This window comes from Heterostelium album, assembly GCF_000004825.1.
Source record: "Heterostelium album PN500 unplaced genomic scaffold PPL_scaffold15, whole genome shotgun sequence".
Lineage (NCBI taxonomy): Eukaryota > Evosea > Eumycetozoa > Acytosteliales > Acytosteliaceae > Heterostelium > Heterostelium album.
Genome location: NW_008805077.1, coordinates 407,629 through 429,797, shown reverse-complemented (window position 1 = coordinate 429,797; position 22,169 = coordinate 407,629). Strand labels below are relative to the sequence as shown.

At 30.4% G+C, this 22,169-nt stretch overlaps 9 protein-coding genes across 9 annotated transcripts; 5 read left to right on the top strand and 4 right to left on the bottom strand.

Annotated features, from left to right (window-relative positions):
* Positions 1–590: 590 nt before the first annotated feature.
* Positions 591–2,553, bottom strand: PPL_10892 (uncharacterized protein; the record flags this gene model as incomplete). The annotated part of the gene is made up of 4 exons (XM_020581655.1): positions 591–718; positions 870–942; positions 1,891–1,914; positions 2,143–2,553. 4 exons carry the CDS (start codon positions 2,551–2,553, stop codon positions 591–593), a joined length of 636 nt encoding a protein of 211 aa, XP_020427971.1.
* Positions 2,554–3,559: 1,006 nt separating this feature from the next.
* uch2 (ubiquitin carboxyl-terminal hydrolase) lies at positions 3,560–5,777 on the bottom strand (the record flags this gene model as incomplete). Its single annotated transcript, XM_020581654.1, has 6 exons — positions 3,560–3,728; positions 4,592–4,819; positions 4,921–5,115; positions 5,205–5,266; positions 5,339–5,552; positions 5,644–5,777. The coding sequence occupies 6 exons, from the start codon at positions 5,775–5,777 to the stop codon at positions 3,560–3,562; spliced, it is 1,002 nt and encodes a 333-aa protein (XP_020427970.1).
* Positions 5,778–6,021: 244 nt separating this feature from the next.
* Positions 6,022–10,167, top strand: PPL_10890 (uncharacterized protein; the record flags this gene model as incomplete). Its single annotated transcript, XM_020581653.1, has 5 exons — positions 6,022–6,105; positions 6,413–8,006; positions 8,089–8,817; positions 8,888–8,989; positions 9,047–10,167. The coding sequence occupies 5 exons, from the start codon at positions 6,022–6,024 to the stop codon at positions 10,165–10,167; spliced, it is 3,630 nt and encodes a 1,209-aa protein (XP_020427969.1).
* Positions 10,168–10,223: 56 nt separating this feature from the next.
* On the bottom strand, positions 10,224–11,937 carry PPL_10889 (uncharacterized protein; the record flags this gene model as incomplete). The annotated part of the gene is made up of 2 exons (XM_020581652.1): positions 10,224–11,533; positions 11,610–11,937. The coding sequence occupies 2 exons, from the start codon at positions 11,935–11,937 to the stop codon at positions 10,224–10,226; spliced, it is 1,638 nt and encodes a 545-aa protein (XP_020427968.1).
* Positions 11,938–12,212: 275 nt separating this feature from the next.
* On the bottom strand, positions 12,213–13,897 carry PPL_10888 (uncharacterized protein; the record flags this gene model as incomplete). The annotated part of the gene is made up of 2 exons (XM_020581651.1): positions 12,213–13,552; positions 13,627–13,897. 2 exons carry the CDS (start codon positions 13,895–13,897, stop codon positions 12,213–12,215), a joined length of 1,611 nt encoding a protein of 536 aa, XP_020427967.1.
* Positions 13,898–14,172: 275 nt separating this feature from the next.
* PPL_10887 (uncharacterized protein) lies at positions 14,173–15,960 on the top strand (the record flags this gene model as incomplete). The annotated part of the gene is made up of 2 exons (XM_020581650.1): positions 14,173–14,485; positions 14,552–15,960. 2 exons carry the CDS (start codon positions 14,173–14,175, stop codon positions 15,958–15,960), a joined length of 1,722 nt encoding a protein of 573 aa, XP_020427966.1.
* A 129-nt stretch (positions 15,961–16,089) lies between these two features.
* Positions 16,090–17,976, top strand: PPL_10886 (uncharacterized protein; the record flags this gene model as incomplete). The annotated part of the gene is made up of 2 exons (XM_020581649.1): positions 16,090–16,405; positions 16,481–17,976. The coding sequence occupies 2 exons, from the start codon at positions 16,090–16,092 to the stop codon at positions 17,974–17,976; spliced, it is 1,812 nt and encodes a 603-aa protein (XP_020427965.1).
* Positions 17,977–18,336: 360 nt separating this feature from the next.
* On the top strand, positions 18,337–19,128 carry PPL_10885 (uncharacterized protein; the record flags this gene model as incomplete). The annotated part of the gene is made up of 2 exons (XM_020581648.1): positions 18,337–18,702; positions 18,841–19,128. The coding sequence occupies 2 exons, from the start codon at positions 18,337–18,339 to the stop codon at positions 19,126–19,128; spliced, it is 654 nt and encodes a 217-aa protein (XP_020427964.1).
* A 204-nt stretch (positions 19,129–19,332) lies between these two features.
* PPL_10884 (Maf family protein) lies at positions 19,333–21,953 on the top strand (the record flags this gene model as incomplete). Its single annotated transcript, XM_020581647.1, has 5 exons — positions 19,333–19,387; positions 19,468–19,909; positions 19,966–20,099; positions 20,519–20,538; positions 21,024–21,953. 5 exons carry the CDS (start codon positions 19,333–19,335, stop codon positions 21,951–21,953), a joined length of 1,581 nt encoding a protein of 526 aa, XP_020427963.1.
* Positions 21,954–22,169: the final 216 nt, after the last annotated feature.

Sequence of the window (22,169 nt, the reverse complement as noted above, 5' to 3'; positions counted from 1 at the left end):
CCAACAGTATAAATACCATAGAAATCCACTATGGATTTAATGATTTACCCAACATTAATCAGCATTTCCAAATATTATTCTATTCAAATGTTAAAAGTCAAATAAAGCTAGTGAGAAAAACGAAAAAAAATTGACACAGAGTACCACAGCTGTTCACCTATTTTTTTGTTTTTGTGTCGACTTCAGAACACTATTTTCGCTACGTCTAGTCAGGTGTGGGGGTTAATTTGATTTTTAACAAATTGTAAATCAAATAAATTATTATCTTTAAATCTTATACTGTAAATTATATCTCTAAACTTTATTACATTCATTAAATCTATATTCCTTCTACCAAAACTATTCCTAAAGTAATTCCTAATTTTATATCAAAGTTGTAAGTATTATATTTATATGTTTATATGTATTATAATACCATTGTAAAATAACAAAATCCTTTTACCAATGGAGCTATAAATTTCTTTCTTTTTCCACTTTTTTCTGTCAAAGACTACACATATAAATTTATATAGATTCTATTGTTTTATTCTATTAATATACACTCTACCTTTAAATGTATCTTGATATTTTCTAATAACATATTACAATTATCAATTGATAAAAGCAAGAGAATTATCAACCAATTGGTTTACCTCTGCTCTTGGATTAATATTGTTCTCATTATTACTAACAATATCAACTACACTAACACCGTCAACTGCAATGACATCATCTTCGTCTATAGTTAATATAAGACTATCACTCTCTATGTCAATACCCCTCCTCCTCATAACTATCTATAAAGTGACCAAGTCTTTCTATTAGTTGTTAAATATCTTGCAATCCTTTTTTTTCCGTTAGCTTTCTTTCTAGTCTCTCATTTCTTTCACTCAGGTTGATAAAGGCTTCTTTTGTCATTTCACGCTGTTTACTCGATCTTATTCTATCCTTTGCCATACTTTGCTAGCTTTTAAATTTCCTTTTCTTTATTGTTGCAGGCTCCACATTTTCATTGCTTTCATCTGCGTACTCTTCATATTCATCTTCTTCTGCATCATCCAACTTTCTTTTATAAATGGTTGATAGGAAAATAAATTAAGAAAACATTACTATGAGGAATATTAAATATAATAAATCAAAGCTCTTGACTTCTTTATCATTAGTCAAGTGAGATTCTAGTGATTTATCGCTATTTGTACCTCTATAAACCAATCAAGACTGAAGTTAAAATAATAATGCGGCTGTTATAGTATTTAACAAATAGTATTTACCTATCATTAATGTGTGTAGCATTACTCAATAAAATTAAAGTAGAATTAATAAAACTAGTAATATTGATATTAAAATTACTATTACTAATGTTATTATCATTTTTAATAAAAAAATTAAACTTCGAAAAGTTGTATATTATCTGTTCAAATTATTTGTAATGTGAACAAAGTAACTTTCAAATGAAATAAAGGTGCAACATTGCACCTTTTATCAGTTTTGAAAAGTTTTTTTTTTCAAATTCTTCACCCAAAGTTGCACCTCTATTTCATTTTGGTCAAGTAGATATTTTTTTAATAATATTATTAATTTGCTTCGGCATAATTGCAGATAATATCTTTAGTTTTTCTTTATGTCGAGAGGTTTATGATTCTTTGAAGTGGTGCACTGAGGTTTATGATGTGTTTAATTCCATTCAATGACAGATGGAAAAAATTAAAATTTGGGGGTCAACCACTCAAATTTTTTTAATTTGCCTCTCTTTTTCCATGGAATTAAACTTGAAAATGTTTCTAATAGATATTTAAAATTAATATTAAAACAAATTTGCAACTATGTCCTCATTCATAATGTCCAAAACCCTCTTAAATGTACTAAATTTCTAGAGAGATTAATTAACCCACTCACTCTTCACTAAAATACATTTGGATGAGATGATATCACCTCCTATATCATTGAAATATATATAAAGAACTTGTTTAATTGTACTACTTGTTAATCTATTTATGTCGATTTAAGACATAAATGTTGTTGTTTGGTGGGAAAACAATAATTCCTTTATTTTTAGTTTGAGTTTAGTGGTTCTTTTGTTGAGTCATGGCTTTTCCTCACTTTTTTATATCTGAAAACAATGAAAACAATTGCAAGGATAACAATCCCAATAGGAATAATTACCATAAGAGCAATAAACCAAGATTGAGTCTTGCACTCAAAGCAGCCAAGTCCTACTCCACTACAACCAACGCAGACACATTGACAACTTTGATAAAATGGACATTGTATATGATCACAACTAGGTTCTTCTGTTGACGTTGATGTTGATGTCGTTGGTGGAGTATAGGTACATAAACCTGTTCCAGAAATCGAACAAGTATCTGATTGGCAGCACATCCAGTCGGAGGCATCTGACGGAAGCTTGCATTGTGATGAAATGTCACTGGGGTTGGCAAAACATGTACCTGAGCCTGTGCAAGAGTATATACCGCCACAAGGTAGGCAAAGCCACTCACCGTTGTAATTGTTGAAATCGCATGAAAGAGATATTGTTATTGAAGAGATAAATAATAGAAATATTAGAAGTTTCATTTTGAATATCAGTTGTCTTAAGGCCTTTACTAATAATACAAGAGTGTGACTTCCAAAAGATTTTAAAATATGTTTAATTCCTTGGAAAAACAGAAACAAATTAAAAAAATTTGAGTGGTTGACGCCCAAATTTTAATTTTTTCCATCTGTCATTGAATTGAATTCAATATATTGACAAAACAAACTGGCTCTTGCTTATAACCATAAATCGAATAATATAAAAAACCTCTCTGATCACATAAACCCCACTAATTTTTAATTTTTACATTTTTTAAAATTAATGGGCAGGCGAAAGTTGTTGGGAGGAAGTTTTGTTTTGTATTTTGTTTATTTTATCAACATCAGTCTACAAATGATGATAGTTGATGTATTTTGATTATTATTCTTGTTATTGTTCTTGTTGTTATTATTATCATTTTCCATTGGACTTCCAAAATTGATTGGAATGGTGGGTGCTATATAATCGCCATCCGAAGAATCATCAGGAGATGAGTTGTGGTTAAATACTTTTTTGCTGGACTGGTGTCGATAAAATAAACAAATAAAATCTTCTTCATTCCTAGAAATATAATAATATCTAGTCTATTTATGGTTTTTTCAAGTTGGTTCACATTTTGATTGAAAAAGCCAAAATATCAATGTTTTAAAATCTTTTGTGGACCAATACAATGATTATTTTATTATTTAAAGAGGCTTGCCTTATTATTTAAACATATCTTTATTTAACAATAGTACAACTTATAAATATATAATGAATAGCTTATTATTGGTATTAACTTTTTTTTCATCTATATCGTCCTGTATTGCCTGGTGCAATGTACAGGGCTACCTTCCCACCTCAAGTACAGGATACAGCGCCATTTCATGCACTGGTGAGTTCTCGAGCCAAGATTCCATATTCATGTATGCCGGTGCAGATGAAAACTATTCCCCGACAACGTTCCCCTTCAATGGGATGCTTTTGGAGGAAAGTCAGTTTGAGCAATTCCAGAATGGCTATTCCTACTTATCCCTTGTCACCGCCATCAACAGTGGTTGGTTCCAATACACTTGGATCCCCCCCTGCAACTTTGAGACCGTAAACACCTCGATGGTCCTTGTAGTCACCTACAACCCCGATGTTGCTGGTCAGAAGATCTATTTGATCTATGGTGGAAATGGTCCAACCAGTAATTCTCAAAGAATCAAAAAGGTTGGATTGCCCTCCGGAACAGTAGGAATCCCTCCCAAGATTACTCTGCCCTCATGCTCTGATGAACCAAACTCCATGTGCATTGGAAACGAGTGCTACTATTGTCCATCTGGAGACATCAATTTTAATAATGGTGTTTGTGATTGTAGTGGCACTCCTTGTCCAGAATGTATTGAATCCTAGCCAAAATAGTACTCTTCATCTATCATCGCCTCACTCAAATTCAAAAGCTTTAAAGCATTTCTAAATGCATTCACAATTAAATTAAATAAAAAACAAATAAACATTTATTGTATCACATACAATAAGTAATCACTATAAGGTTGTACTCTGTTTATCTTACTTTTAATAGCCTTTTCACCAAATCAGTGTCGCCCATGCAGTTGTTAAGTTCTTATAGAGTGGTCTATGAGATATTGCTTTAAAATATAGTTGTCGTTTTGTAATTGTTTGGCCATGAAGATCATTTATCTATACACAATTAATTTAAGATTTCTTAATTATTATGAATTATCAATTTTAATATATTTATATACTTTTATTTACAAATATAGAAGTAAGTGTATGGATAGATGTGGATCGTTTAAATCTGTATTCTGTTTGTTGGATTGGTTTGGTTGCTGATTTTATTTCGATTTACTTTCTTTTTCTTTGGCCTTCTGAATCAGTGGAACCAACTCTTCTTTTTCAGCCAGTATCTTTAGTAAATTGATAATCAAAGGGATGTAGTTGTGTTTTCTTCTGATGTTCTCATCCTTCCAGAGTTTGAACTTCTCTTGCTCCGAGCTGATGTTGTGCTTGATTTCATCGATGTGTGTCTCACACTCCAAGAGCAGTGCATCCAACTGATCTTTGTCGGTCGGCAATTGGAAGTCTTCTTGGTCAGCACCGGCACCACCAGCAGCAGCTGGCTTATCGATATCCATCTGCGACTCTACAGAGGTATCGATATTGGAGAGACTCAAAAGTATAGCTTTCTTCTTCTTCTCGAAATGTGCTAGTTGTTCACGGTAGATTGTCTGACGATTCTTTATCACTGCCATTAAATTGAATCTAATCTCTGTTTGACTGTATCTATAGTTGTTAATAATAATAATAGGAGTAGAGTAATGGTTTAACGTATTAGTAACAACAAACTAATTATATTACAATAATGATTATATTTATATAGTTACTTTTCGATTCTTTGTTGAATGATTGGTGATACTTTCTCAAGCCAATCATCGTCGGTACATTCACCCAAACAGAAAGGACCTTTTTTCAAACCATCCAACTCGTAAATCTTTCCTTCAAAAGGAATATAACTAATGAAATGGAATACATCGTCATCTTTTTTAGCTGGTTTAGATCCAAATATAAATGGTTCAGGTCTATACATATTCATTAAAAAAGTAGTATTAGTCAATCACTATAGTAATTAATCTGAAAAGTATAATAATGAATGTTTTTTTCTTTTTACCTTGCAAAACTATTATGTGTATCTCTAAGAATATTTAATTCACCAATAGCTTCTCCTTTCATCTTTTTAGTAAAGATATAATAAGTATATATATAGAAATAAAAAAATAAAGATTTTATTATATAATAACATACCATTGGTGGGAAACCAGCAGTGAATTGTTTTAAATTATTAAGATCATCACCGATATCAATATCAGGACTATTGAGTAGAATCGAGAGAATCGCTTGAGTAGCACATGCATTGTTGATCACTTGATTGGCAAAGAATAGATTCTCATTCTCTGCTGGTGTTCGGTCTTCTGTTGTCGATTGCCATTTAAATAAAAAGATTAATCCATATATTGGTCTATATAATAAGTAAGTAAATAACAGTAAAAGTTACAATTATTAGTTAGTTTATTATAAATCAATAATTGTTAAACAAAGTAAGTACTTACTTTATTTTATTGAATTCTGAAGGTTCTAACATGTAGAGTTCTTCTACCTGCACATCTTTTACACCGATTTTCTCGATGAGTTCTGTGAATACACCGGGATCACTTTCAATTGTACACCAACCACTATCACTCATTATCTATCTATATATAATCTATGTATTTAATTTAATTAACTTTACTTTTTTTTTTTTTTTTTCTGATCAAAACAATTTTGACTTTTTTTTTTTCTTTACAATTTTAAATTAAATTGCAAAAAGTGTGAACTTCTGGGTGCTCTTATTTTTATTGATTTCAATCTATTTTATTTTGGGTTAAAATGCAAAATCATCCTAACATATTTTTTTTTAACTCGATAGATCTTTGATTTATCTATCAAAGATGAACTATCAAAGCATTTTTTTTGTGATTACAAAGGTTGCCGCAAAACCAAAAATAAAATTAGATCTTTTGACATGTAGACGTGTGAAAAATCAACTTCAAAGATTTTTTTTTGATCAATTCCTTGAAAAAACAAACGTTGAGCTTAAAATTATAATTTTTTGATTTTTTTTTTCCTTTTGATAACTTGGATTCTGATCGTTGGTCCAACCATAGTAAAAACCATCGTTCTTCTCATTTGATTATTAAATAAACAGTAAAAGAAAAGATGATTCCTAAATTATTTTATTTATTATTTGTATTATATTTATTAACTTTTATTGGAAATAGTGTTGTTTATTCTGCAGAGTGCGGATCGAATGCACCTAAAGGAAATTATTATTTTTCTAAGTTTTCGAAATATTGGTATGTCGAACTCGTCTATGCTGACAGAACTGACACTCTCCTGGATTTGGGTGGTGTTGGTCAAACTAAAGGTGCAATTGCCGAGAAGATTCTCAGTGCCTACGGTACAAGTAATCCACGTCTTAGATTCTATGTCAACGATGCCTACGATCTCTACTTTACATTCCGTGACAGTAATGGTGTGCTTTGTAATCGTACTCTTGTCTCCAACACAGATACTCTGACCATTCCGAATGTAGATATCGTACAGCCAATATGCCTCTATACCAACGCCACAATCACTGCTGCCAACAACACTGTTATGCAAATCAAGACCTACACCATCGATAGTTTCCAAGTTCCAACTACCTACATAAAATATTCAAACACACCAACCTTTAACTATTTGGTTAATCTTAACGGTGCCTATCTCCTTCAATTCAGTAAGTCACCAACATCATCCGTCGTAGTTAATTTGAAACTTGAGGCACAGAATCCATTGGTTCCTGTTATCGGTTATAAGGAAGCTGAAATTGGAAAGAATCTAACTATGGTGGTCTTGAATTCCGAGCTATTTACTTCACTCCAATTATTTGATTCCCAAAAAATAATTGTTAATCCCATTGATTCCAACTCTTTCGAAGTGGTAAACCAAAAGCAATATACACTCTATGCTGTCTCTGAGACTTGCGGAACTCAAATAATGACATTCGCTCCATCTGCATCGCCAGGTATTGAAACTACTATCCATTCGGTAAATTGTTCCACTGGAACTGTAGACATTTCACTGGATTTCGGTTACAATGTCACAGGTGCCAACTATGGTGTGCAAGTTAATGGCGTAGTTTACAAATTGGGTGATATCTTGACAGTTGCCCAAAGAGCATCAATCAATGTTCAAATAATAGGTCAATATATCAAATCCTACACTTATAGTATCCCTTCTTTCAGTTCAAACGTCACCTACACCATCGATACCTACCCAACATGCTCATCAAATGGATCCATTACATTCCATTATGCTGGTGGAAATATTTCCGATATTCAAGTCAACCAAGTTCCACTAAAATTCAATCAAATGGAATTCAAATACAATACCGGTTATTCTGTTCAACCATTGTGTGGAGATCACTTCAATATCCGTTATTCCAATAGACCATTGTATTCGATTGACGCAACCACCAACGATTGTCTTGGAACCTATTCAGTTGTCCTTCAAAATTATCAATCTTTCAAAGATATAATCTTACAAGATGTAAGACTTAATATCAATTATACATCTACAAATGGAGTCTACAGCAATGTATTTGCTTCCGATACACTTTCATTTTTATACCAAGAGAAATCGGGTTGTTCCTATACTTCTTTTGATATAGTTAATCCACTTAATAATGCAGACACTTCATCCTTTGAAGTCTATCAACAATTGACACAGATCCCAACTTCTTGTAGTGAAAAAGTATCTGTCAATTTGCAATTGGTAAACAAAGGAGTCATTATCCAGAATGTAACTTTAGATAATGTTAATATTGGTGAATCCTACACTCATCAATTTACCTATGGTGTTTGTCCTCAACTTCAATATGAATTTTATATTAATGGTAAGAATTTTCTTTATCAATTAAAGATTCAATTTCTTAAATTATTAATTATTAATTGAATTTATTGAATTTATTGATTAAGATTCAATTAGTTCCACAACATATAAGATTTTGACACCAGCCGTTTGTAAATATTCACTTGCAACAATTCAATTGGAATCAGTAAATCTTTTAGATTTGGACACTATTTGGATCGATAATATTAAAGTTGCAATCAATAGTAATAGTGCAACATATCAAATTCCAAGTGGTCAACATGTTGTAGAGCTCTTCTATAAGAATGCCAAAGGAGGTTGTACAACCATTCTCAATGTCGATCTTCCTCATACAAGTAATATAGATTTGACTCCAACAATTACCCACCAAAATTCATCAAACTGTGGCCAACCAACAGGATCCATTGTATTTTCAAATTATCAGGATTTTTCAGAATTGGTTTTCGACTCAACCAACGCTACCGATGGATCTTTCAACAAACTTGAAAACGATGAGTATTTAATCAAATTTAATCACTCTGTATGTGGAGTTGGAAACATACAAGTTAAAATTATAACGGATGGTCAAATCAAAATGGATGTAGTTCAACCTGCAACTTGCAAACCTAGTAGTGGACCAGCGGATGGTATCTATAAATTCTCTGGTTTTGACCAATTAGGAAACCCCATTCAAAATATCAAGATTAACGATATTTATTATATGCCTGGCATACAAGTAATGATTAATCAGCCTTATGGTCAAAGTAACTATTATGTTCAATCTGGAGACTTTTGTAGTTGGTATGTTACTGGTGATTTTGAACAACTTGAAATTGGTAAGATAAAATAATTCTTTTATTTTTTTAGATGAAAAACATTTAAACTAACCTTTTCTATTTTATATAGATCTGACATATTCAGATATCAATTTATATTCAGGATCGATCTATGGTACTTTCAATTTTAATACTAGTTCATATATTAGAATTGAAGATTCACGGGTACCAGGTATTTTGAGCTCAAAATTTAGTTACCCTCGATTTATGTCAAATTCATTTTTCACAGGCTTTAGTGGAATCATGCAGGTCAATTACAATGATTTTTGCACATTAATTTCATCATTACCATCGTTTCCTCCTCCCAATTTCGATATTCAAATGATTAAGAAATGTGGATCGCTCGATACCAAGTTCCAAGTTCCACAAAACGTTGTTGATTCCTATTATATCACAACAAGCAATGGAAACTTGGATGAACACAATCAAGTTAATGCTTATGCTGGATTGTATATTTATTATGTTTCAAAAGCAACAAGAAGATATTCCTACGGTTATTATGAAAGTTCCAATGTTGAATCAGCACCAACCATTACATACACCTACACCAATGAAACATGTTCGGGCAGTGGTGATGCGACAATCACTATTACCAACCCAGATCCAACAATGAGCTATATACTTCACAACGAAGAAACAATAACCGATTATCCACAACCTGTAAATGGAAAATGGAGCAATCTTCCATCGGGTCCTTACGATATCCTCTCTGTTAAGAACTCGGCGACTTCATGTAGTTCCTCCCAATATATCTATGTCAGAAGTAATTCACCAATAGTACGTGCATCAGTAATCAATCAGTGCTCTGCTACCCTTGGATCTGTAACACTTTCCACTTTTATCAATAATCAACAGACTACCAATGTTGAATATTCTATCAATGGTACTCAGACAAAGTCAGCCACCAGTTTGTTCTCTGCTGGTCAATATTCTGTCAAGGCATTCGTACATGAAGGAAGCTGCAGACAATTTGTCAATATGAACTTCCAAGTTCAATCCAATTTAATCGAAACTCAAGTAGTATCATCGATTTGTTCTACAGCAAGCATTATCGCCACTTCTGAAATCGAAGGTCCACTTGTAATCGGTTTATATAATGTTACCAATGGAATCAATTCATTGGTTGGCCAAGAAATAAGAGGAAACTCAGCAAACATTACCAATCTATCAAACGGTTCCTACCAATTCAAAATTACAGAATCTACTGGATGTTCAATCAAAACTGCAACATTCAATATTATCGACTGCTCAGCACCAACTGAAACACCTAATAATCAATCAAATCAACTGACCCCATTCAGCTATGTATTTTTGGTAGTTGCATCATTGATTTTGTTTTTGAATATCTAATAAAATAAACTATAAAGCTTTTGAGATTAATATTTATTAATTATTTGTTTATTCGATTAAACTTTTGATTTAAAATGAGTCAGATGGTGAAGTAATCGCTCAATTTTTTTTTGATTGACTATGTGAACAAAAAGTTGTTCATTTGAATCCAAATAGACCAAAGAGAATTGGTCTGTTAACTTTCTGACTCTATATCCACCATACCCATAGTAGTTTTGATAAATTATATTGGTAAAATTTTTGATGAAATGTTCTGGAGGCTGAACTTTTTTGGTAGATTCAGAAAAGGTAAGGGTCTTTACCGAAGGTGGAATCATATTAATCGATCTTTCCAGATTGTTTTCACCTAAATCTAAAGATTCAATGGTGTTTGGTAATGTAGGTAACATCATTCCTGAATATGGTAGTCTTATCTCTCTCACCGTTGCTGGAATGAAATTACCACTAAAAGGAACACCCTGGATTGACATTCCCAAGTAGATCGATTCTATACCTGAAGGAAGTGATGTAATTGGTTTTGCGAACGATCCTTCTACTACCAATCGATCTATCTTTAGATTTGGTGGAATCGCAAGTATTTCGCTATTGGAATACTTGAATTGTTTAAAGTGATATTGTAATGTTGGTGGAAACAATTCATTGAATTCGAATTGACACTCTGCAAGATGAAGATCGTTAACAGATGTGGGAATTGATCCTATTAATTGATATGATTTATGAAAGTGGAGAACTTTCAGTTTGGGTGGTAGGGTTTTGATGTTGATTGGTAAGAGATCGGTACAGTACTTGTCATTTAGTGTAAGTTGTTCAAGATTTACTGGTAGGACAGAAGCTGGACCTTCAAGCCAATATGCTGACGCAATATCCAATATTCTAAGTGATTCTGGCAGTACTCCTTCCACTAATGTAGTTTTCTCTCCAGAATAGCGGAGTTTGTATAGATTGTTTGGAAGTACTCCAGGCTTGAGTGTAAATCGGTAGTTTGGAAGAATGAGGATTTTAAGTGACGATGGAAATACTCCTGGTTTCAATTCGAATTGAAAATTGTGTATAAGTTCAATTTTAGTCATACCCTCTGGAAATACTCCTACTTCAAAATCGTTGTTGATGTCAGAATCTAGAAATAGATGTCGTAGAGTGTTGGGAAGTGATCCTTTAACAAGCGGCTCATTAAAGTTAAAAGTAGTTGAAAGCTTGGTGATTGTATTGGGTATCTTATATTTCAATGATCTATATCCAATTAATTCGGTAACTGATCGTGATTCACTCATCATTTGATATAGATATTGGTTGTCACTCTCTGAAAGTTGAGTGAAAACAGCTACTGTCGATATATAAGATGGAATAGCAATGATATCTCGAGCATCTAAGAAAGATTTATCAAATATGTTTGTTAGACTTTACTAATTCTTAAAAAATGTATTACATATTAAATAACTTACTTTCAAAAATAAAATCATAACTTGATCGGTATGTTAGTTTTTTACCAATAAGGAGTGTACAGTTAGTCTTTGATTGAATTGATTTCATAAAGATATTATGATATGCAGGTAATCTAAAACTATCATTATTTTCTTTTAAATCAGTGTTATTAACACCTCTAATAAAGATATTATCAAGATTCAATATTAAATATTTATCTCTATCTTTGTACCATCTCTTACAAACTAAACTGAAACAAAATCTGTCTATATTATCATCTAAACAACATATTATTTTATTTAATATTAAATGTGATAGATTTACTATTTTATCTGTTTGATTATTCATTAAATGATAAAAATAAATGATCATCCAAAAAAAAATAAAAAATAAAAAATCAAACAATCAATTTTTAAAATTCTGCAGAACAAAAATTGTTAAAGAATAAAATTATTATCTTTCAATGAATTTGAGTCGTTTATAAATAGACTCGTATTGTAATTGTATATCATTATATGTTTGTTTTATTAAATTTTATGTTCATTATAAACTTTTTGAAATGAGGTATAATTACACATTTTATTTATTTTTTTGGTTATTATTATTTGCATTAATTATTGATTTTAAGACCAAGAAGATAATTTGGCTATCGAGTTAACACCAACCAATTTGAAGTTTTGTTGATTATCAATTTCATCACAGACTAAAGAATAATTATCGTCCAACTTTCTAATAGTTTGTCTGGTGAATGAGTCAAATCTACGAATGATATTGGTGATTGATTTGATTGTACTTGGAATGGTATTGAATTTTGATAGTTTGCTAAATTCAAGAGTATTGAGTGTTGGTGGTATTAAATGTAATATATCATTGATAATGTTGTTGCCAATATCCAGATGTTGGATGGTGTTTGGTAGTTTACATTTAGGAGTTCCATTTTTGAATGTTGGGAGTCGAAGTTCTGTTAATGGACATGTTTGATCGGTATCTTCATCTCCACCAAATTCAATTATCTTTGAACTTGAATTTGATAATTCACTAAATATGTTGATTGAACTAATTCCAGATGGAAGAGATATCGTTGATTCTCTTAGTTCTCCAGATATGAACAATAGATCGATCTTTATATTTGATGGAAAATTAAGAATTCTATCATTTTCATAATCAAAAAATTCAAAGTGATATTGCAATGTCTCTGGGAATATTTCATCGATATTAAATCTACTATCAACAAGATTGAGTGTTTTCAATGAAGTTGGCATTGTTCCTTTCAGTATGACACTTGGTATCGTAATATCGAGAAATTTTAGGTTTGGTGGGAGGTATTTAAGATTGAATACATTTTCGTCTTTGTTGTATTTTGAAATATAAATATCAAGTGATTCAAGGCTGACAAGAGATGATATTGCTTGTAACCATGAAATTGGTATATAACATTTCGTTATTACACTATCTTCCCAAGAAATTGATTCATCTGAATATCGTAAAACACCTTTAACTGGAACGTCAAAGAGAGTCAAACATTTAAGAGTTGATGGGAGTACACCTGCTTGAATTTCATGTTGATAGTTGTTTAGAGTCAATGACAACAAACCATCTGGAAATACACCTGCTTGAATTTCATGTGGATAGTTGTTTAGAGTCAATGACAACAAACCATCTGGAAGTACACCTGGTAGTAGCTCTTGTTTAAAATAAATATCGAAAACCAACACTTCCAAAGAATTGGGAAGTGATCCTTTAACAAGTGGTTCATTGAAATTGTAAAATGTAATAGATTTGATTGACTTTGGTAATCCATATTTCAATGTACTGCATCCATTCAACTTTGTTACTGATTGTGATTCTGATATTAATCGATAGAGTTTCTTGAATTCATTATCTCTATTTTTAATATGTGGATAATATGTAATATCGATATCTGAAACATTACTGGGAATACTATTTAAATTTTCAACTTGATCTTTAAGGATGATAAAAATAAAATAGTTAGTTTCAAAACAATCTGATAATCCATTGTCTCCCTATGATATTTACCATAATAATAATCGTAGTTTTTATAATATTTATTATAATCTCCATAAGAAAGTGTATAGTTAGTTTTTGATTGAATTGATTTCATAAAGATATTATGATATGATGGTAAGTTGAATTGTTTATAATTTTGAAAGATAACAGTGTTTTTAAGTTTAAATAGGTTGATATTATCAGTGTTGAATATTAAATATTTATCTCTATCATTGTACCATCTCTTACAAACTAAACTGAAACAAATGCGATCAATGTTATCATCTATATTTATACACATAACTTATTATTTGATTTAATATTAAATGTGATAGATTTACTATTTTATTTGTTTGATTATTCATTATTTGTTTAAAAAAAATTTTTAAAGGACTAATATTTTTAACAAAGATTAAAATTGATGAAAGTTTAAAAAAGATTTTTTTTTCTTTTTAAGATTGATTCGGTAACGAAGTTCTTTTTCTAAAAAAATCTTTTAAACCTTTTATTACTTTTTTTTTACATTAAAATTATATTTTTCTTTTTTAAATAAATTAAATTTCTTTATATTTATTTATGTATAATAATAATAATGATTCACATATGTTAGTTAATCTACCTCATATTCTATTATCAAAGATTATTAATTACCTAGATGATAATATAGATAGAATATGTTGTAGTTTTGTTTGTAGAAAATGGTTCAATGAAAGAGAAAGATATCTATCGTTTAATACTGATCGTCTATTTGTGACTGATATGCAAGATAATGATCATTTTTATTTGAAATCATATCAATCATTGATGAGTAAATCAATCGATACAAAGAGTAAATGTTCTCTTATTATTGGTGATAATAGATTTGAAAATGATTTTCATTTAACTCCACGTAAATATCTATATATATTATACAATTTAGTAAGTTCTATTTACTAACTTATATTCTTTTTATTAGAAAGTTTTAGAACTATCAATGGTTTTAGTTTATATGTTTATAAATTAATATTATGTGATCAAACAACAAGAAATGCTTTTAAAGATGATCATCAAAAAGTAGAGAGTCTATTAAAGATGATATCAAATTCGAATATTGTCAAGTTTAAAGGTTGTCCTACAATTAGATTTAGATTACCTACGAACTTGACATCTGTAACATTCTCTGGTTACTTTGATGAACCACTTCTACCCGGTTATCTTCCACCAATGTTAAAGAGACTTTATCTAGGAAATGGCTTGAAATCTAATTTTAATCAACCAATAACAGCAGCTGTACTTCCCAATACACTTGAGAAATTGGTGTTGGGCTACAGATTCAGTCATCCGTTGGAACCTGGAGTGTTGCCGGTATCTCTGAGAGTGCTTAGAATCAACGGAACAGCTTTTACATACAAACCAATCGTTGGAACGTTTCCACCAAATCTCGAAATACTTGAATACTCTGGATACGATTCACCTATCGGCGATGGAGTACTACCGGCTACTCTACATACCATTGAGTATATACCTCTATCGTGGATTCCAGCTGTCCGTTCACTTCCAAACATTCGATCGCTAACCTTCTGGCATTGGGATTTCAATGAAGATTTCCAAACGATCTCTCTCAGTGACTTACCGATGACTCTTACTAGACTCGGTGTTTATTCAACCACTGAGCTAGCTGGATCGATGCCGCCATCGATTAAACATCTATCGCTTGAAGGTGCAACTTATGAGGTCGATGAGATCTTCAAGGATCGATCACAATACCACTTGGATTTCTTGAAAATCGATGGACAGTTCGAACAATCGTTGGCCAGTTTGGATATAAAACATTTGGAAATCGATCATGGTGCCAACGATGAAGAGCAATGTCACGTAGCTATTCCGCATGGCGTTGAATCAGTGCGCATCGAGTTGAACGTATCAGCTTTCAATACACCCATTCCTTCAACGGTGAAAAAGTTTATCACCTCCGATAGCTCTAACAGTCTAGATGGCTTTGAGAAATTGATTTCACCAGATATCATTACAGATGCTTTGGAGGAATTGGTGATTAACTATAATTCTACAATATTTCCAAGAAAATACAGTCAATATTTATCATCAATCTCTTTTAGTTTTCCGATGCATAGAATACCCAACAAGCTTGTACTCATTTGTCGTAACCATGAGAAAATCTCTATAAGAAGAATACATCGAAATCAATTTATAATCTTTGGTCACTCACCCAACCTCTCAGCAATTATTAATGAATCACAAATTTGGAATTTCATATCACATCATATTAAATCCAATATTCATAATCCAAGGATCAAAGTCAATAATGATTCTTATCATCGATCGATTAGACAACAAACTTTAAACTTAAATCACCAAATTAATTAAAAAAGATTATCAAGTATGAACATTTAATCTTTAAAGAATTAAGATTTTTTTTTTTTGTTTTTCTTCCCAATTTTTTTTCGATCATTTTTAAAAATAAAGATCTTAATAATAATTTAAGATATTAACAAAATGAATAATCAAACAAATAAAATAGTAAATCTATCACATTTAATATTAAATAAAATAATAAGTTATATAGATGATAACATTGATATCATTTGTTTCAGTTTAGTTTGTAAGAGATGGTTCAACGATAGAGATAAATATTTAATATTCAAAACTAAGAATATACACCTATTTAAACTAAATAGCACTGATATTCAAAATCATAAACATTTCAACTTACCATCATATCATAATATCTTTATGAAATCAATTCAATCAAAGTCAGATAATTCGCTATTTATTGGTTCTAAAAACTATCATCATTACGATTATCATTTTGGTAAGTATTTTCAATTGATAAACTTATTATTATTTTGTTTTGAAACTAACTATTTTAATTTTATCATTCTAATAGATGATGTTAGAAAAATTAATAGTATTCCCAGTAATGTTACAATTATCAATACTGCTATTAATTTTCTTTTTGAAGGTGATATGGAGTATCTCTATCGATTAATATCGGAATCACAATCAGTAACAACGTTGAAAGGATGCAGAACATTGAAATATGGATTACCAAAGTCAATCAAATCAATTACATTTCACAATTTCAATGAACCACTTGTTAAAGGATCACTTCCCAACACCTTAGAGGTGTTAGATTTTGGCGACAGTTATTTCAAACAAGAGATTCTACCAGGTGTGCTTCCAGATGGTTTGCAAGAACTTACACTACACAAATATCAATATGTAATTCAACCATGTGTACTTCCAGTTAGTTTACGTAAACTTTCTCTACACAGCTCTCAATTTGATATTCTACCAGGTGTACTTCCAGTTGGCTTACTCAAATGTATTCTCGGTTCCTATAATTTCGGGATTAAGCCAGATGTACTTCCAGATGGTTTACTAGAATTTTCTCTTGAGGGTAGCGATTGCTATCAATACGAAATTCAACCAAGAGTATTCCCATTGTCACTTGAATATTTATGTTTTGAAAGTTATAACCCATCTGACGAACTTGCAATACCACCACCAAACCGAGAAGATTTAGAATATTCAGCCAAATCATTATTACCAATTTCATGGCTACAAGCAATATCATCACTTTCCAATCTGCAATCACTTTTTGTTTATTTTCCATATCATGATCGTGATGATACCACAATATTCAATGTCAACTACCTACCATCAAGTCTAAAATCATTCGGTTTAATAGTACCAGGAACAACAATGGGAGGAATAATGCCAACATCATTGAAAAAAATAGATATTGACGAATGTCAATTTAAGATCGATGAGATATTCCCAGAAACTAAGCAATATCATTTGGAATCAATGGAATATGAAAATAACATTATTCATCCAATTCCATCAAATGTATCAATCGATGAATTTATAATTCGAGGAAAATCAAACGAACCAAAGATAACACTGCCATCTGGTGTTGGAAAAATCAGATTTTTAATTGATTGGACAAATCCAAAAGAAAAGATAATGGACTTTGGTGGAGATGGTGCTACCGATCAAACATGTTCATTAAGAGAACTGCATTTTGTTTTTGATTTCGAAGATGAATTTCCTCAAGTTAAACTACCAAACACCATCGAATTGCTAGACCTTGGTACGAATAATCTCAATACTACATTACATTTGGTACCTTCATCAGTCAAAACTCTTATCTTTAAAAATCAATCTAAAATCAATATCACCATTCCAAATACAATCAAATCAATCACCAATATCATAGGAAAATTTGGTTTAATTTACACACAAACTATTAGAAAGTTGGATGAATATTATTATTTATTATATGGTAACCATGAAAACAAAGGAAATTCAGGAAACTTAGTTGCTAGAATATTTCATCACTCTAAACTTGAACAAATCTTAGGTACAAAAATAGAATAAAATAAAATTTAGGAAAAAAAATTGAATGAAGATATATTTAATTTAATTTAATTTAATAATTAATAATTTCAATAAATATTTGTATATTTAATTAATTAAAAATACACCAACAAATTAAAACTATCTTTTCAAAATAACAAAGAGTAAATTCAAATAAATTTTTATCTTAATTTAATTTTTTTAGGAATTCTTTTCTTAAATAAATAAATACTATTTATAGTTTTTAATAAAAGATTCTTTAAAAAATTAACATTTCTAAAAAAGAAAAAAAAAAATGAGAATTCAGATCTAAATGAACATACAAATAATTTGAAAAAAATAATTATTCTTTGGCTTTTCAAAAAATAAAATATATTTACAATGTCATACAGAAGAAATACAGGTGGTGGTACCACTACCACTCAGTGGACAGATGATATCGATGACTTGGATGCCAATAGTAATAATGTAAAAGGTGGGTTCGGAACAGGAACAAAGTACAGGGATCATAATGAGGGATTCTTCTCAAAACTACCATTCCTACGAAGTATTCCGATTCCAACAGCGCCATTCCCACGACTACTAATGAGTATCGTTTTAGATATCGTCGGTATCTATACTCAACTCATCCCGTTGTTTGGCTTTGCAATGTGGCCTACTATCAGTTCCTATCTTATCTATCGACTCTACGGTAGTTCGTTCGGTGTTATGTTGTCTTTTGTTGAAGAAACTGTATGCATACATCAAGTTAGTTGTTTAACATTTAAAAAATGTTAAATCAATTAACTTTAGTCATTATTAGATTATGACTAGATTTTTAACTTTTTATTAATCAATATTATTATTATTATTTTGAATTGATTTAAAATAATAATTACTCTGTAGATACCAGGTTTAGGATTTATACCTACAGCAACACTTTGTTGGTTGAATGAGAAATACGACTTGATGTTGATGACACAGAAATACCTACCATGGGTAAAGAGTCTAAGTAGTCTTAGATCTATTTATTATACAGTCTATAAGGTTGTAAAGTATATATTCATTGCAACTCTTACATTCATCGTTTATAAGATGTTATCGATATTCCAAGGCGGTACTCTATTCAATAGTTTACTAAACTCTTTGTTTGAAACGATATTTAAATCATCAAGCAATCAACAACATCAATAATAACATCAACCAACAATAACAATAACAATAACAACAAAAAAGATATTCTTTTTTTTTTTTGATAATAAATCAAAGTGTACATACATTCATTAAATAAATAAACAAAACTTTAAAGTTTTTATTTTACTTTTTTCTTTAGAATTTAAAGATTTCTAAATATTGTTTTAAGATTAAAGATATTTAATATTAAAAGCATTATAAACAATGATATTAGATATATTAGAAAAGTTAAATAAATTAAATATAGTATTAGCTTCAGGTAATATTCATTTTGTTAACATATGTTATAATCTAACAAACATTGTGTGTTAATGTTAACATTCTGTTATCTTTTTTAAGGTTCACCTAGAAGAGTAGAGTATTTAAAACTATTGGGATTACAGTTTAAGGTTGTACCTTCGACGTTCGAAGAGAATCTAGATAAATCAAAGTTTGAGAATGTATATGACTACGCTGTGACGACAGCCAAACACAAAACAGAGGATGTCTATCAAAAGTTAAAGGCTGCCAACGACACGCCCAATATTATTATCGGTGCCGATAGTATCGTTGTATTGGGTGATACAATACTAGAGAAACCGAAATCAATAGAGAATGCTAAAGAGATGCTAGCAGGACTGAGTGGTCGTAAGCATATAGTATACACAGGTGTACATCTTATAGTTACAAACAACGACAACCAACAATCGATTTCAAAATCATTCTACGAAGCAACAGAAGTTGAATTCGATACACTCAGCGATGAATTAATTGCTTATTATGTTGATAATTATAAACCACTGTAAGTATAGTATCTAAAAAAAAACAACAGTTAATTAATCTATATCATATTTATAGTGATAAAGCAGGTGGATATGGAATTCAAGAGGTAGCAGCAACATCATTTATAAAATCAATCAATGGATGTTATTATAATGTAACAGGTATTCCAATTCATAGATTAACAAAAGAATTACGAGAGTTATATCACAGTATATTATAATTAATTAATTAATTAATTTAATCATTTCTTTTAAATAAAATAAATGTTATATAAGTTCAAGTGCGAAGAACTAAACAAAATAATAATAATAATGATAACAACAACAACAATATTTTTCATAATATCTTGTTTTTACTAAAAAGGCAACATGTTTAAATCATACCACATCATATAACATCACCCCCATTGCAAATGAAATATAATTCGTTTTTGGTATGGCGAAATTTCTGACCTGGTGCTCATGTTCCTCTCGACTGTGAAACAACACAAACTTCTATGACATCTAGAATACCAGATAAATTTATCTATTATTATTTTTTTAGTTTTTTTATAGACAAATAAATATATATTTATTTATATATATTTATATTTTAATTTTTTTATTATTTAGTAATAAAAAAAAAAAAGAGTTATTTTTAAAACAAAATGTAAATATCAAATATATTTATGAATATGTATAAAATTTAGAACTTCAATTAGATATAAATAAGTACAATTTGTGTTTTATTTAAATTACCACACGATAAAAAAAAAAAAAAAAAAAAAAGGAGGGGGGAAATATAATTTTATAGACTGTATTTTCATAAGTGTATAAATATATAATCGAATTGGAATGGACTATGTATACTTTTTATAATATAAAATAAAAGGGTTTGAATAAAAATATCTGGATTAATCATGAATTTCTCACTTTAAAAGATAAAATGATAAATTATATTGTGTATATATATATTTAAAATAGAATAATTTAATTAAAATGTATTTTTTTTTGTTTTAAAATATAATTATATTAATTATTATTATTTATTTTTTAAAAATATTAAAATTGGTAGAATAACTGGATTTAGGTAGTTTAGTATTAGTTTTTTTAGTTTAGGTTAACCTAAAGATTTAAAATAATATATTTAGATAGTGGGTAGTAGTTATGTCAACTAAAACAAAGGAAAGAAATGTTGTGAAGGAGAGAGGAAGCAGTTCGAGAATTGTGGAGAATGAATTTATCATTCCACCCAGCAACAACAATAGTAGTAATAACAATGGAAGAACAACCACAACGACAACAACCACCACTACAACCAACCGAACTATTGTTGGCTCCGATGAAAGTATCAACAGAAGAGCTGCACGCGCCAATATTTCACAGGGTGATACACTCATTAGAAAGAGTGTTCGTTATCTCTCACCCATTCTAGTTGCCCTGCTTCTCTATAGTATATACGGTAGTCTCTATCAACCTACACCCGATCCACCAATGAATTCAGCGATTCATTTCGGTCCGATTCTCTATCATAAGTTTTTAGACATGTGGAATTCTTTTAAATCTGATAAACTAGACACAACATCAACAGCTAATCAACAACAACAACCAATGTATCATAGTCATGAAGAGACAATTATAAGAAATACACCAACGGTTCATCATCCACACACTGCCGACAATAGTATTCATTTGCATCACGGTGGACACTCGCAAGACAACGACTTTAAATTCGTACATGAAACACATGGATTGAATCCTTGGGATCAGAACAAACAACCGCTTGGCAGCTTCTTCCACCGAATGGAGGTGACCATCGACGAGAAAAGAGACAACATCATCGCCAGTCTGTACGGTACCACCTTTGACTACAAAGACCGACTTAAGAAGGATCTCGAAGAGAGTCTGAAGGTATTTGAAGAAACTAAATTGCGTTTACTCCGCGAGTGGAACAGTCTCTATCATAACAGCTACGATAAGATCAACCAAATTCGTTATAAAGCAAAGAATGGCTATAGAGAACATCGTGAGATTCAATACCATCAGAACCCTGACATGTTAGGTCCACTTGGTGTTCAATCTTAAATAACAACAACAATTAAATTCTTTGAATTTTGCAACATTACAACACGTAGAGACATGACAAAAAAAAAAAAAACAAAAAAAAAGAAAATTAAATAAAAAAAAATGTTAAAAACAAAAAATTTCAAAAATTTCGATTGATTGTATTACCAGGCTGATATAGTTTATATGTAACGACATTATATAAATCAGTTGTTTTTTTTAAAATATATTATATTT